This window comes from Eubalaena glacialis, chromosome Y, assembly GCF_028564815.1.
Source record: "Eubalaena glacialis isolate mEubGla1 chromosome Y, mEubGla1.1.hap2.+ XY, whole genome shotgun sequence".
In the NCBI taxonomy this organism is placed as follows: Eukaryota; Metazoa; Chordata; class Mammalia; order Artiodactyla; family Balaenidae; genus Eubalaena; species Eubalaena glacialis.
In genome coordinates this window covers 5252458-5268069 of record NC_083737.1, presented here as the reverse complement: position 1 = coordinate 5268069, position 15612 = coordinate 5252458, and the positions used below count along the sequence as shown (strand labels likewise).

The 15612-nt window shown below is 47.6% G+C and overlaps 1 protein-coding gene across 2 annotated transcripts in view; it reads left to right on the top strand.

Annotated features, from left to right (window-relative positions):
- LOC133082903 (CD99 antigen-like) overlaps window positions 1-9003 on the top strand; it is a 33033-nt gene extending 24030 nt beyond the window's left edge. Inside the window, exons 8-10 of one of the 2 annotated variants that reach the window (XM_061179574.1) lie at window positions 823-936; window positions 7152-7208; window positions 8483-9003. In XM_061179574.1, coding sequence (XP_061035557.1) covers window positions 823-936; window positions 7152-7208; window positions 8483-8508 — 197 coding nt within the window. In that variant the 3' untranslated portion in view covers window positions 8509-9003. Of the gene's footprint in view, window positions 1-822; window positions 937-4218; window positions 6553-7151; window positions 7209-8482 lie in introns of those variants that run through there. The other variant, XM_061179575.1, reaches the window with a different exon arrangement.
- Window positions 9004-15612: the final 6609 nt, after the last annotated feature.

Below are 15612 nucleotides of genomic sequence, written 5' to 3'. Positions count from 1 at the left end.
AGATAGACGTGCCAGCTCAGGCAGGGAGCACATTGTCCCTTTTTGATCTAATCAGACCCTCAATGGATTGAACAGTGCCCGTCCATGTTGGTGAGGGCAGCTCGCTTTACCCAGGCTAACGGGTTCGAATGTTTTTTTTTCCTGGAGACGGCCACATGGACACATCCAGAAATAAAGTGTTCCCAGCTGCCTAGGCAGGCCCTGGCCAGTCCAGCTGACACATAAGATGAACCATCCATCACATCGTCCTTCTTTTTATTCATGGGGGAGGATGTCTTGTGCACCTGCCGTGTCAAGAAACAGCTGTAGATGTGGGATGGATGCAGGTAGCTTTAGAATTCTTGATGGTGGATGGAAACACCGTCACCGTAGAGTACATGAGAGTAACGAAGAGGTCGGTGACTTTGATTTTTCAGAAGGTACATGAAGAGCCGGGCATCTGGCTGCTTGAGGTCACACGGCCTCTGAATGGTCCCCGCTGGGCCCCCTTCCACTGTGGATTTGTCACCCACCTGAGAGCTTCCTCACTGAGCTGGGAGGACACCTGAGCTGGTCCTAGGGATGGGGAAGAGGTGGGGTTTGGCATCCCACTGGGAGCCAGTTCTTGGATTGGAAACAGCTCACGTAGTCAAATGAATTCCGACGTGGGTTTCCGGGAGAGGCTCTGGAGTGACGGTCCCTCCGTGGTTACCCTGGGGCCCCGCCTCTCAGGCCTCAGCCCCATCCTCTTCCTCCGGGCAGGGCCGCCAGCCCCCCGCCCCGTGGTCCGTCCGTGAGGGTTACGTGTTCGCCTGTCATGGTGCCATGTGCTTCCTCCCTCAGCCGACTCCCCGGGTGTGGTCCCTGGGATCGTCGGTGCCGTCGCAGTGGCCGTGGCCGGAGCCATCTCCAGCTTCATCGCCTACCAGAAGAAGAAGCTGTGCTTCAAAGAGAATGGTAAGGCGTTCACTGCCGCGTCCTTTCCGTGGGGCCTTGCTACTTTGAAAACCGTGCTTTCTTTAAAAAAAAAACTAAAAAGCAGAACTCAGGTTGGCATGAAACACGTGGAAGGCGGCCGAGGGGGTCCTGAAGTCGCTAGAAAACTGGGATCTGACTTTGTGGCTTTGATCCCAGCGTCTCCTGCGTTTAGCCGTGTGAGCTTGTGCAAGTTACTAACCACTCCATTTTGGGGGGCGGGCGTTCCCATAACGAGGAGAGATGATAGTCTGCGCTTTAGAATTTTTATGAAGGTCAATAAGGTCATGTGTGGAGGTCAATAAGGTCATGTGTGAAAGTCTTGACAGGTTGCCTGGCAGAGAGTGAGTGTTGAAGAAATGTCCGCTCTTACGATTCATTCATTGTTATTTACATGGACCGCCGAATGCCACCGTTACCAGCCCAGAGATCAGAATTCCATCATTGGGCATTTTGGGACTTTGTACTCAAATGCTAAGTTACTTAGGATTCGTCCTGACATCAGTGAGTTCTACTGTTTTGAGCACAGTTAATGTTTGTGCGTCTCTGGAAGGCTCTGTCTAGGTCTTGCTTTGAGAACCAGCGAGGGGTGGGTTGCAGTGTGGTGGCCCCATGGACCGTGGCAGCCCATCCTCCTCGGAGGAGGCTTGTGGTATCTGAACTTCCCTTCTGTGTATGACCCTAAGTCCTTATCCATACTTTGCCATTGGCCATTGGTGTCATCTGCCTAAAGGACCCTTTCCTGAGGGTTCTTGGGAAATTCCCAGAAGACTTGATAGAGGCAAAGTTACCCTCTAGGGATGGAGTTTACCTTCATCTTCCATCATTCCAGATTTTTAGGTTCACAAACACTATTTATAGCCTGATATTGAAAGTCTGACACAGCGTTTGGATTCAGAGACCTAAAATAAGAGGCCATTTTTATATCCCTCTCCTTGCAGTGGAGGGTAAGGGTGCCTGAGTGCATCTTATTTCCCTCGTGGGAGTGGTCGCCTTCCATCTGGCCACGCTCAGGAAAGTGTGGTTGGCTGGCGGAATGGCGGGCATCCAGCAATGCCCAAATGGACAGATGACCAAGTTCCAGGAGATACTTATAAAAGATCTACAGTTAGAACCGAGTGGGGGGAAACAGAACAAAAGAAAACACCTTTTTCTTTTGCTTCTCCTAGAACGAGCAAAGACTTAAAAGACTAGGGATTCGATGGAAGTGAATTTCTGTTTCCTTTTCAATTACATCTTCCGCTTTCTCTGAAGATGCTCAAATTCGGAGCTCGACGCTCAGCCAGGAGAGGAAGGCACTCGCTAGGCAAGGATGCACAGGAAGTCCTGGCCCCAGAATTTTCTGAAAATCTTCAGGCGAACCCCAGTTGGACTCTGGAATTACAAAGCATTTCTGTTACCGTGTGAATGGGATATATGATTCTCTGGATGTTCGTATGTCAAGACACAGGGATTTGAGGAAGCACCCAAGAGTCTTAATAGACTTGACATCATCTAATATTTGGAAAAGGGATTCAGAAATTGGGAAAACCAAGTGTTCTGCATCCCACCCTACCCCACCCCTGGGTCTCGGCCTTGGGTTCAAGCACTCTTCCCCCATTGCAGGGGGAAGGGGTGGGCATGGAAACAGAAAGCTTCCCGGGTAGAAAGAGTTGCACGTACGATTTTCAAAACCGAAAGCAAACTTTCTGAAGAACTGGCTCAGGGCAGGCTAGGATTCAACTTATGCTTCCGGAGAGGCTGGCTGCAATCATTCCCCTAGAATATGTCCTTCAGTCTCTCTTCGTAGGCTGAATTAACATTAGGTGCGACTTTAAATTTTTGATTTGCTTTGTGGTTTTCACAGGTTCATGGTCTTGGGCTGATGTAGATGCACAAAGAAAAAGGAAAAAAAAAGGGGGGGGCAAACCTTCATGAGGGAAGGAAGCGGGTAGTTCTGATTTCAGTAATTAGGCACTTTTGTCTCCAGCTGTAAAATGTCCAGCATTGACACAAAGAAAATTAGGTCCCTTTTCTCATAGAAGCACCGAGTCTAATGCAGACAGTGAGCGTCTTTCTGACTACGTGGGTAGATACTGCTGTTTATAGACCTGCCTTATAAAATGAATTTAGTGTTTGTTGTCAGTTATGTGTCTTTATGAACAGAGATGGCCAGGTATCGGGTGCATGACGATCCTAGACCTTTTCAGGTCCGTGCAGGACTATTTTATAGGTTTTATTTCTGGGGTGGTGATTTTAAGGTGTGCAGTGGTGAGCTTGGAGATTTGGTAAGGGGGATGTGGCTACACCCTGTACAGTGAGCTCCCAGCCTTGGAGGAAGCGTGCTTTGGGGTAAACCATTATTCTCCGAGCGTGGCAGTTCACAGAGTGACTTGCCAGGACCTCGTTGCTGTACTGAATTTTGTAGTGTCTGTTGAATTTGCGCCAAGCTTCCTCTCGAGCACTTACGGGGGAAGCAGATGTGTTTTCCCATCGTGGAGATACATCAATCTGGTACTGTCAGTCTTGATATGTACTTAGTTAAGAGCTTCTCCGTGAGAAGATAGGAGAAAACCTCCACGGCCAGCAAAGTTTGGTAGCTCTGTCCTTTATTCCTAAAGGTTTGACGTTGTGACTCTAGGAGTTTAATCTGGTTTTCTTCCAAGTGATGCAAGCTGGCCTCTTAAAGCCGTTTTGGGACGCAGGCTCCTGGTGGATGTGTGTCTTTGCGTTTTCGTGGGTTGGCTTCAAGTCACCAGTTTAAATGATGGATGATGCTGAGACTGACCGCTTGCACAGGGCACAGTGTTCGGTTGTTGTCACTGGATGTGGTCGATGGCTGATTCTCGTTGCTCACTGCCCATCCGCCCGCTGCTTCCCTTGTCCTTGATGGTGGCAGATTTTTGAGGCTTTGGTGAAATGAGCTACTGGCATGTCCTCTCCCTCCCTGCTTTCCTTCCTTCCTTCCTTCCCTCTCTCTTCCTCTCTTTCCCTTCCTTCCTTTCTTTCTTTCTTCCTCCCTCTCTCTCCCCCCTCCCTTCCTTCCTTCCTTCCCTCCTTCTTTCCTCCCCGCCCCCCTTCCCTCCCCCCACTTAATTCCGGTGTCCACTCTGTGAGGCTCTGCTCTGTCAGCCTGTCTCCTCAACTTCTGAGCCCAGAGGGCATCTTTCTAACAGCTTGCACTGCTGCCTGGGCTGTGGGCACGCACCTGAAGCAAACCTTTCGGACGTTTACTTCTCGGTGTTTGTTTTTCTTTCATTTTCCTTTTCTGACCTTCCGTTTCAGATGAGTCGAAGACCTAGGGACGAGCAGAAAACCCCAGGCGGGGCCTCAAGATCCTCCTTTCCGATCCGTGTTTATCTACAAAGACGCAGAGTCGAAAGCAGACCTTGTTGTCATTTGTCCTTTTCTTTATTAGTAAAACTGCCACAGTGATGTGTTTCTCCCAGACCAGATGCCATACCTTGAATCCTATATGTTTTCTCCCTTCACGGTGCACAGAAGCGTATGATATTATATTTTAAGGCCCAGGTAGCTTCAGAATAAAGAAGAGAAATGCAGACATTTCCTTTTAAAGTGAAATCCAACAGAAAGAAATGGTGCCGGCGGGGGCTTCCGTGAACTAGCCAGGTTTCTCACCATCCCCCGTCCTTGCCAGTGGATCCTGCAGGGGGTTAGCCGTCTTGTTTTCAGAGTCCTGGGGCAAAGCCGGCCCTGGGTCATAGGGTTTCATCTTTCACGCTCATGATGGGATTTTTAACCTTCTCATTCCATAGCCCTTGGATTTTTATGGTCCATTTCCATGAAGTATTTCCTAACTCTTTCTCGGATCAGTTTTTGCCAATTATGTGAATTTCCCAGTTTGCAGCGGGGGGAAAAAAAATCCACATATTTAGGAAAAACCTAAAAATCTCACGATCTTAAATTTCTAAGGTCAGTGGAGAAGTGAGTGTTGGGATCTTGACACCCTAGAATTCTTGCATCCTTGTATATCCCTGTAAGCATGGAAGTCATCGCTGCATTTTTTTTTTTTTTTTTCCTTTTTAACATCAGACCATCTCCTTCTTGTGCGTAAATATTAGTTTTCTTTTTCCGACCGTGTGCTGAGCGTCAGGGTCACGTCCATTCCCGGGGTGAAATGGCTGGTGGTGATCTGGTGGCCGAGTGGCAGGTTTTGGGGGTTAGTATCAGGAGGTGGGTTAAGAACCCTGCAATGGAGGCTCTCCGTGCCCCTCCCGTGGGCCTGGTCATCTTCCGCCGGTCACCTTGATGGCCTTGACAGTGGTCACCTTGCCGGCCGTCTGGGTCTTTGAAGAAAGCGTCTGCAGATTTCTTGGTTCTGATGAAATAAAGCCCATGTCCCGGTTAGCACAGGGGTGCATTTAAATCGAATCTCTGTGCCCCAAGAATTAAGTCCTCGGTGTGAACTCCAGATGAGACCCTGCCGGTCAGTGGTCTCTGGGGTCTGCCCTTGGCCCCAGTGCTTGCTGTGTTTACGTAAATAGCCCGCACACATAGAGACCCCTAAAGCTGCCATTGCTGTAATTGCCTTCATAGCTCAAGTGGCTCCTCGCTTAAAAGAAAAGCATGTGAGTTGCTTTGGTTTTGATTTTGAGATGTGCTGTGTTTGGCCTTCTAAGTGTTGAGGTTGCAGCGGGATGATGCACCTTGTGGAGCCCGGGTCTCCTCTTAGGGGTCCCTGGGGTTGGGTTGGGCGCTTGGCAACGGGGAATCCGGCCCTGCATCCCTGACCACACGGCTCCAGCTAAACGGGATCCCAGGGGGCCGATCCTTTTCCCCACCCACGAAGCACCCACCCTCCCTCAGGCTCTCCCCAAATGCTGGGCGTTGGTGACACCAAGTGTGCCAGCATCCCCTCCCCCTCCCCCCAAATGTCTCTTCAGATAATGGATTGAACGTGCCTTTTACTTGTTGGAAATAACGTTTGGCCCCAAATGGATTTGGGTCTGGCTGTACTTTATTATTTCCCAGGGGCATTTCTTTTTTTCTTTTCCTTGAACGTAGCCAGATATAGGGTTTCTGCGGACCCATTAGAATATTTTTACTGGGTTTTTTCTTCCTTTCTTTTTCTTTTGGTAGGGAGATTCTTTGTCATGTGAAAGTAAAGCACATTTAGGATTTCTCGTCATAATAGTTCACTCTAAAATGTGCGTGTGTTCAGAGCCTACCTCCTGCCTGGCCAGCAGAAGACGTGACATTGGCAGTGACCGCCCTGCAGTGTTTTCACAGATCTCTTCAAACTCTCTCCTCTTTGGGTGTTTCTCTTTCTTTTTTTTGTCATCTTAGAATTTTGGTCTCTAACTGGGGTCTCCTTTCGTGGTTGGGGGAAAGGGTGATGGCTCACGGAATCCATTTCATACAGACGGGGGATGTGTGTTTCTGGGACCGGGATTAAAAGGGGTGTTGGGTGTTCACGCGTGATGCTAACCCCAGATGCTGCTGTTTTGCGAAAATCAAAGCTTCGGGAAAATAGGAGAACGGTTGTCATGGGTCCCGTGAGCTACTTCAGTCCTTTTCATGTCATACATGCTTCCGTGTCCCTTCCCGAGCATGCAGTAAAGAAATAAACATGTTTTGACTGGGAATCTCTCCTGCGTTTTTGTTTGTTTCTGACTGAAGTATAGTTGGTTTACAATGTTGTGTTAATTTCTGCTGTACAGCTGTGATTCAGTTATACAGATATATGTTCGTTTTCGTATTCTTTTCCATGATGGCTTATCCCAGGATATTGAATCGAGTGCCCTGTGCTCTACAGTAGGGCCTTGTTGTCTATCCATCCTATGTATAATAGTTTACATCTGCTAATCCCAAACTCCCACTCCATCCCTCCCTCAACCCTGTCGTCCCGTCCCGTCCCGTCCCGTCCCCCGCCCCGCTCGCTCGTGCATTTTGAATTCTGTCGCCTCACGCTGTATGCTGGGAGATCGTTTCTGGGGGCCGGTGGGGCGCGGCATGGTCCTCTTTGCGTTGACGTGTGTTCGAAAACTTTTGGAGTAGAAATTGGGAAATAAAATGATAGACTGAAAAAGCACGGGAGCGAACAAACCAGACCCCACGAGGTGCCCTTCATGCCCTGATGACCAGGGCGGTCCTCTGCTTGGGGGCAGGAGGTGGGAGGCCAGTTCAGCTTGAGAGTGACCATCAGGGTGCGTTGTCTTTGTGTTCACTCTCCTGGGGCGTTTTGTTCTTGCTTGCAGCCGACCAGGGCGAGGTCAACATGGAGAACCATCAGGGCGCCAACGCCGAGCCACCCGGTAAGAAGCGACCCGAGTGGCCCCCTCCCGGCCCCCCCGCGGGTCTGTTTTACCTCCTCTCACTGCTGCCCTGCTCAGATTCTTGGATGGGATCTCGAAGTTTTCAAGGGGGTTCTCTGGGGAGATGCTACATAGACTTGCCGGGGCTTGAGGCTTCTGATGAGACCTAAGTCTGCTTCAAGTTCTCTTTAAATGTCGGCTACGAGAATTTTCCAAGTGTCGCCCCATTGCCGCATGGCCAGAGTCAGCAGCTGGCCGGCGTGCATCTTCTGAGATGCACCCTTTGCAGCATTTTCACGTGCTGCGGTCACTTTTACAGGATCCTCCCAACCCGGTGGAGAATTGGACCAAGAGGAGGTGGTACAAATTACGGAAACTTCTCAGGGCCAGAGATGGACGTTCAGTGATTAGGACCACTTCTGAAAATGGCAGGAAAACACAAATTATGTGTCTCTACACCTGTGTGTGTTTCTTTCTTTTATTTGTGTATATATGTGGAGACCCACTCCTTTGCCCAAGAAAGGCAACATGTATTGCATAGGACGCCTGTGGAATTGACATAAGTTTTTGTTTTGTTTTTTTTTTTAAGTTTTTGGCCACGCCCCGTGGCATGTGAGATCTTAGTTCCCCAACCAGGGGTTGAACCCACACCTCCTGCATTGTAAGGCAGAGTCTTAACCACTGGACCGCCGGGGAAGTCCCGAGATAAGTTTTTAGTGAAAAGTTAACATAGTTTTAATTCTAAAAATACGGACTTTTAGAAAGTGTCTAGCTCATTGCTCTTTCAAATAAGGGAAAGATGTATAAAATGAGCTATCCTTTTTAAGCATGAGAAAATGCGAAAGAGACCTCCAAAACAGAAATGAACTGATCCGAAAATCTTAGCCCTGCACCATTGTAAATGAACCAACGCCATGGACCCTCATTTACAAAATTATTTATTCTGAAATTTGTAGTTTACAGACATTTCTTACCATCTCAGAGAAGTCGCTAGTAGAGACTGCCTCTTCTTAGTTTCTTTCTACTTTTCCCGAAGTGTCCATTTTCTAATAGCGACCGTTGCATCGTAGTATGAAATTTATTGAATTTTTTTTCCTAACCCATTAGATTTAGTTTTTCCTTTCTGTCAGCAGTGAGTTTTGAGCACACTTCTATCTTCTGTAGAAATAGAGTCACCCGCTTCTGGAATTTTCCACCTGCAGGTATTCGCGTGCTTGTCGGGGTCCGCTGGGGATGCCTTTTAAAATCTGTTCTTGTGTCTTGGTCCTCTGCAGTTCAACAGACCCTTCTGGAGAAATAGAAGGTCGGCAGCCAAGTGATTCATAGCAGGATCCCAAGCTCGCCTGCTGAGCCTCTGCAAAGATCGCCTGCAGGGACAGAGCGGTCCCGCCGGGAGCAAGCCCCGGCTTGTCTGTGCCTTTGCTCAACTTGGGATTCCTAGTTTTAATCTTGAGGTGCGTCACCACCGTGCTGGGTGGATGAGATTGACTTGTGATGAGTTTTGCCTCCAGAGGGGAATTACACTCACCTTCTCCACGGCCCTGAGGCGTTTCCCCTGTGCTGTGAAAGGCTGACCGACCAAGTCCCCATCATTCAGCCCCACTGAAGTTCCCCAAACAGAAACTCCGGGCTGTTTACAAATTGCCTGTAAATTGAATGCGTCTGAACCTCCGCTATCGTTGACCCTTTTATAGAGTGAGGTAAGCCTTCAGCTAGTTTCCTCAAAAGTTCTTCCGTTTATTAGGATTTTTTTTTTTCCCCCACACCAACCTAATAAAAAGAAATTAGAAACCAAGTACTTCTTACTTAATGTTTTGCCATGGGGTGACTTTTAAAAAAGGTTGTGAAGCTAGTGGGATGGATCCCCTGTTCCCTTTTCTGCGGCTCTAAGACAGACGATCACCCGAAGTGCTTGCTCTTTATAACATCTTGCAATGAACGGAATGCCTCCTCTTCTCCTGGTAACAAACGATGACTTTTCCACCTTTAGAAGCATTCCCCCCATTTAGGCCAGCATACACACTGCACAGCTTCCAGAATGCTTGCTTTTATACAGAAGGGCTTTGTTTGCTTGGATTTTTGTGTTCATCTCGGGAAGTGCAGAAGCCCTGATGTTGCAGATGGGCTGGACCTCACCCATAGACTACCCTCCACGGAAATATTAAGTTTCCAGTGGCACAGGCTTGCCTCGCGTAAAGCTCTTAGGATGGTAATCCAGAGCAGTGGCGGTTTCCTGGGAAGATTTAATCTTGTCACGGATGATGGTGTAAAGAACTGTTGTGTGTTTCACATCAGCCTCTCCAGGTTCAAGGGTATGACGTTAACACACCTGCATGGGCTGCCTTCACAAATCCCCTGACTTGGGAAAGGGCAGCTATGAAGTATCAGTCATGAATTCTGGGTCTTTCTCACTTCTGAAGCTCAGAAACTCTGCCAGTAGTTTGAGGGGTAGGCATCTGAGCCAACCCCCTGCTGTTGAGGACGCCCGTATCCTTTCTGTGACCTCTCCTCACCGCATTATCTAAAAGCCTTTGGAGTTTCTTTTTCAAGGTATTGCTGGAGACCGTCATCTGGCTATTTAACTTGTTCTGTCTTTGACACTATGATAACTTTTGAGTATATGAAATGGTTTAAAAAAAAAAAGATTGGCTATTTATCATATCCATTCATTGCTTCATTCAACAAATACCTATGACCTGGTGTGCACAGTGGTGAGCATGAAATTCTGGATTCTACAGGATGGAACACAAATAAATGTCATCCATCAATGGATGGGGTCAGCCAGTTGTCAAGAGCTGAGGGCCGGATTAGTCAATAGGCTTGGGTTCCCTCGCTAACTGGCTCAGAACACCTGGTTACCAAGGTAGCAGAGAGTGTCCATATTCTCCCCAGTGAGTCATCAGGGGTTGCCTTTGAGGTCAGATTGTGCACACTGACTTGCTTCAAAAGAAAAAAATGCATAAAATCTTTTTGTAACTCTGAATAACGTTGGCATTTTATAAGCATTGCAATCATACTATAAGCATAAATGCCTCATTAAAGAAGAGAAGAGTGAAAGGATGGGTATTTTTTTAAGGATATGAAATTATGACTCATTCGGAAATAAGTATACATTTAAGAAATATGTCAACTGGGCTTTTCTTATGGACGGTGGATGTACCTTGTTGTAGACTCAGTTTAATTTCACGTTGACATTAAAATAAACATGATTTTATCAAAGGTCTGTCTTTTGAAAATTTGAATTTAAATTATGTGGCTTGGATCATTAAATACTTGGCATGACGATTGCTTTTTAAAGTCATTTTGGAACTCCCATATGAAGAAATCACAATCCAACAGATTTTGAAGTCAACATAAAGATTTTATTTACGGGCCAAAGGGAGACAATACCAGTGGAGGATTTGTTATAAGTCTGGGTCATAATGGATTTGATCAACCCACTTAAGCTGTGGCCAAGTTTTTGCTATCAAGATGCTGCAATGAATATCTCTGTAAGCACATTTTTGTGGCTCTGTGCAAATGTGTGTGTTGCATTAGTGCCTGAAGTTGGCTTTGTGAGAAAAAAAAGCATGTGTATATTTAATTTTTATGGACACTGCCCAGTCATCCCCCATAGAGGTTGTGCAAATTCATGATACCCCCCATCGATGTCAGATCTGTTTCCTCAATGCCATGCAAACTTTCTGATCGGTGCCAATCTATAAGTTGAAAAATGATATCAAATCAACTGCTTTTACATTGCATTTCTCTTAACACAAGTGAGGTTGAGAATCTGTGTGGGGGACCCATTTGCATTCTATTTCTGGGGGAAATGAAGGTGCCTTTTGCCTATGTTTATATGTGTTATCGGTCCTATCCTTATTGATTTGTAGGAACTCTTTACATATTAAAGATATGACTGTGAAGTAAGTAGCAAATGCTCTTTTTCACTTTATCCTTCACCTTTTAACTCTGAAGTGATATTTTCCCCCATTCATTTTTATTATTTTTGTGCAGTGAAGTTAGTTAATAGTTTCTGGGCTTGCTGTCATACTTCTAACACTTTTGTGGGGTTCTTTTACATTAAAATATTTGCTCCCCTAGGAATGCATTTCTGTAAAGGGAATGAGGAAGAGATTCCTTGGTATTTAGTTTTTTAAAAACCGCCATGAGATAATCCCATTATTCCCAAACCATTTATTGAATAATCCATGTTTTCCCACTGATTTGAAATGCAGTTTACGTCATCCACTAAATTCCTGGACCTCCCAGGGGAGGAAGTGTTTCTTTATTTTTTTCTGTCCTATCGGATCCTTTACAGAAAAAGGTTGGTAACACCTGCTTGAATACATAAAATACCTGTACTTCAAACTGCGTCTTGCAGGGGTCAGGCGTGGTGGAGCAGGTAGTGGCTATTTTGCACCCGTTTTGCATCCACAAGGATTTCCAGCAACTGCTGTCCCAGGTCAGTGCTTGCCTCTCCCACACCCATGCCTGAGAACGCATCCCTGCGTCCGTCATTCTGCTTAAGAGATGCCCAGGTACAGCCAGACGCACACTCGTCCGCACGTGATTGGACCTCAGCTCTGGCCTCAAGCAGGTCCCACGGGGCCACAGGCCACCTGCTGTCGGGTCTCCTGCTCTTTTTATGTCACCCCAGGCCCGTGTCCATCCTCACGAACCACCTTCCTGGAAACACCCCAAGCCCCAGGTGTAACAGGTTAACCTGAGGCGTCCCCACCAGCCACTCCTCACCCTCCCTGCCCCTGGGGGCTCCCAAGCGCTGCCCCCTCTCCACCAGCGGGCCTCCTAAGAAAGGCATTGGGGTTCTGCCCACTCAGAAAGCCCCGCATCTCCCAGCACACACAGCGCCATCCCCTGCCCCAGGGCACCCTTCCTGTGACCGTCCCCTCTGTGACCCAGCACTCCTTGTCAGCCTGGGGGAGGTAGGAGCAGAGGCATTTTTTTGTTCTGCTTGCTTTTTCTCCTTCCACCCAACTTTTATGGGGCCGATGAGGCCCTGGACACGCCTTGATCAATGTGGGTCTTCCCCAGCCTCACGCAGGGCAGGACGGTGGAGGTCTTCCTGCCACGTTGTCTGCTGCCAAGGGCCAACCTCGAAGCAAGAACAGTCCTGTTTGTCTCAACGTCTGATGGTTTCACCATGTGCAACCACGGCTTCTGTCTGGTTCCAAGATATTTTTATGAACCCCAGAGGACACCCATCAGGCGACTCCCTGGACGAGTGTCCTGGGGCTGCTGTGACAAAGCACCACAGATGGTGGGGGGAGCGTGGCTTAAACGACAGAAATGTGTTCTCTTGCAGTTCTGGAGAACAGAAGTCCAAGATCAAGGTGTGGGCAGGCTGGTTCCTTTCTGGAGGGTCCACGGGAGAATCTGTTCCAGCCTCTCTCTCAGCTTCTTGTGCTGGCTGCCCATCTTTGATGTTCCTTGGCTTATAGATTCATCACTGCAATCTCTACTTTTATCGTCACACGGCTGTCTCCCTGTGTGCTGTGTCCAGTTTTCCCCCTTAGTATAAGGGGGTGAGTCGTTTTGGATTACATCCCACCTGACTCTACTGCAACCTTGTCTGAACTAATCCCATCTACACTGACCTCATTTCCAACACAAGTCACCGTCTGAGATATTGCAAGTTAGGACTCCAAACTATGATTTTGTTGGGGGGGGGGACACAGTTCAACACATAACCTCCCCCTGCTCCCCCCAACCCCTGGCAACGACCAATATGCTTTCTGTCTCTATGGGCTTGCTGGTTCTGGACATTTCATATAAAAGGGATCACACACGACGTGCTCTTTTCTGCCTGGCTTTTCTCACTGAGCGTAGTTTTTGAAGTTCATGCATTTTGTGTCCTGTGTCCGAGCTTCATTCATGTTTACGGACGGGGAAATTGGAAGGAAGCCCCTTTCCAACCACATCATCTGCTCTCCTTGACGGCTGTACGTACAGTTTAGGATTTTACATGCAGTTTTCCTTAGAGTGTTTTCCTACATACAGACACGCACGCACCTGTGTGCATCAAAATGATCCATCTAAGTGACTGAGCTTCACAAAGAGGTAAAAGGGAAAAAAAACCAAAACACCAGATGATCAAGAAAAATATATGCACATTTTTAGATGCTCCCCAAATGCAGAAAATGTCAAGATTCATTTCTCCTTTTAGGTCTGTTTGGCATCAAACCAGCCTGTGTGGGTATTTAAAAACTGCTTTCCCAACCTGGATAAATTTTTTTTCTTTCTCATGCACTTATTCCGTGTATCAGAGAGATTCAAAGCCTTCTGCAAATGTTAACCTTTTATTCTTCCCCACTGCTTAGAGGTGGGTAGCTTGTAAGGGTTAACCCTTACATATACATATAACCTTATGTGTTACATATACATATAACCCTTACATATACAACATGTATATGGATAAATGAGGCCCTGTCACAAGCCTTAGGGCAGAAAATAATAACAGACTGGGTGAAATTAGGAATAATCACTGGCCTCAGTCGCCAGACCATGTTTCAAGTGAAGATGTAGAGAATGTGGAAGTTACAGCAAAAGGCCTCCAACTTAAGTTAATGTATGTTCACCCATTTTTGCTGTTTTTTGGTGGAACAAAGTCCAAATGAAACAACGAAGGGGAACATTTTTCCAAAATCAAATGGAGCTTGAAAGCAACATCTGTAGATCTCTGAATTGCATCGCAGGGTCTTGGAGGGGGCAGAGCAGTTAATTATTCCAAATCACATCCGAGACCCTCTTCGTGAGCCATTGAGTAGCTCTTTCGGGGTAATGAAACACGGTGATTGTAGTAGTCTTCTAGTATGCTAGCTCTACTTTGACTTTCAATTCTTCATCATTCTCTGCATCTCCGTGTCTGCCGGACAGCCCAGTTTTGTGTTCCTAGGATTTCTCTTACAGAAAATGCATTTTTTATCTGCAGGTCAGCGACAAGGACCTACTGTATAGCGCTGGGAACTATATTCAAAACCTTGCAATAATGTAGAATGGAAAAGAATCTGAAAAAGAGTATGTATATGTATAAGTGAATCACTTTGCTGTATACCTGAAACTAACACAACATTGTAAATCAACTCTACTTCAATTGAAAAAAAAAAGAAGAAATTTGCCCCAATCTATAACCACCTCCAAGACCCCTCGTGGGTTTATCTTCACGTAAGGATCCCGTCTCTGTCCCCCCCGATTCAAAGTGCAACGTTACCCCCCCTCCCTGCCACCTGCAGAACACAGATCTTCAGTTGCACATGGAACTAGCAAAATCAAGCCCCGACGTGTTGCCACTTCATTCCCAAGGGACCCAGCCCAACCCCAGACTCAGGACGTTCACACCCGGAATGTCCTCCCTCCCTTCTCCTGCAGCAACTTTGTGTTCACTCTTCACACCTCAACTCAAATATTTGAGGGTCTTGATTTTGGGGTTCCCAAAGCACATAGACTTACTTGAATGATCGCCCTTCATGGCAGTTAAGGTGTTTTCTGTTTGCTTGTTTTTTAAATTAATTTATTATTTATGTTTGGCTGCGTTGGGTCTTCGTTGCTGCACACGGGCTTTCACTAGTTGTGGCGAGCAGGGGCTACTCTTCATTGTGGTGCGCGGGCTTCTCATTGAGGTGGCTTCTCTTGTTGCAGAGCACGGGATCTATGTGCGCGGGCTTCCGTAGTTGCGGTGCGCGGGCTTAGTTGCTCCGTGGCCTGTTTGTTTGTTTTTAAGCCTTGTGTCTTTGTTGTCAAGGGAACCTTGACTCCTTGTGGCCAGAACTGGTGTCTTAAGCCCCACTGTAGCCCCCAGATCATGGCACCCGGGCATCAGGGAGAGTGAAATAGCAGGTGGAAGACGGTTTATACGTTGCCCTCTCTGTGCTTCAGTTCGGGGCTGCATTAGTCAGCTCGGGCTGCCGAAATAAATACCCCAGATGGGGCGGCTTCAATAACAGACATGTATTTCCCCCAGTCCTGGAGGCTGGAATCTGAGATCCAGGTGTGGGCAGGGCTGGTTCCTCCCCAGGCCTCTCTCCTGGGCGTGTAGAAGGCCTTGTCCTCCCTGTGTCCTCACTTGGTGGAGAGTTGTCTGGTGTCTCTTCTTACAAGGATGCTAATCCCATCATGGGGGCCCCACCCTCATGGCCTTATCTAACCCTAATCACTCCCCAGACACCACCCTCTAACACCATCCCATTGGGGGTTATGGCTTCAACAGATGACGTGTTGGAGGGACACAAGCATTCGGTCCACACCGCTGGGCGATGTGCTCAGCACCCCCTAGAGGTGGTCCCACAGAAGCCCTGGGTCCCCCCTTCCTACCATGTGCCTTTGCCCCACCCCTTCCTCAGCCTCCACTCTCCATCCCTCCCCTCCTGTTCCCTTCCTACCCAGCCTTTAAATTCAGCGTGAGGCG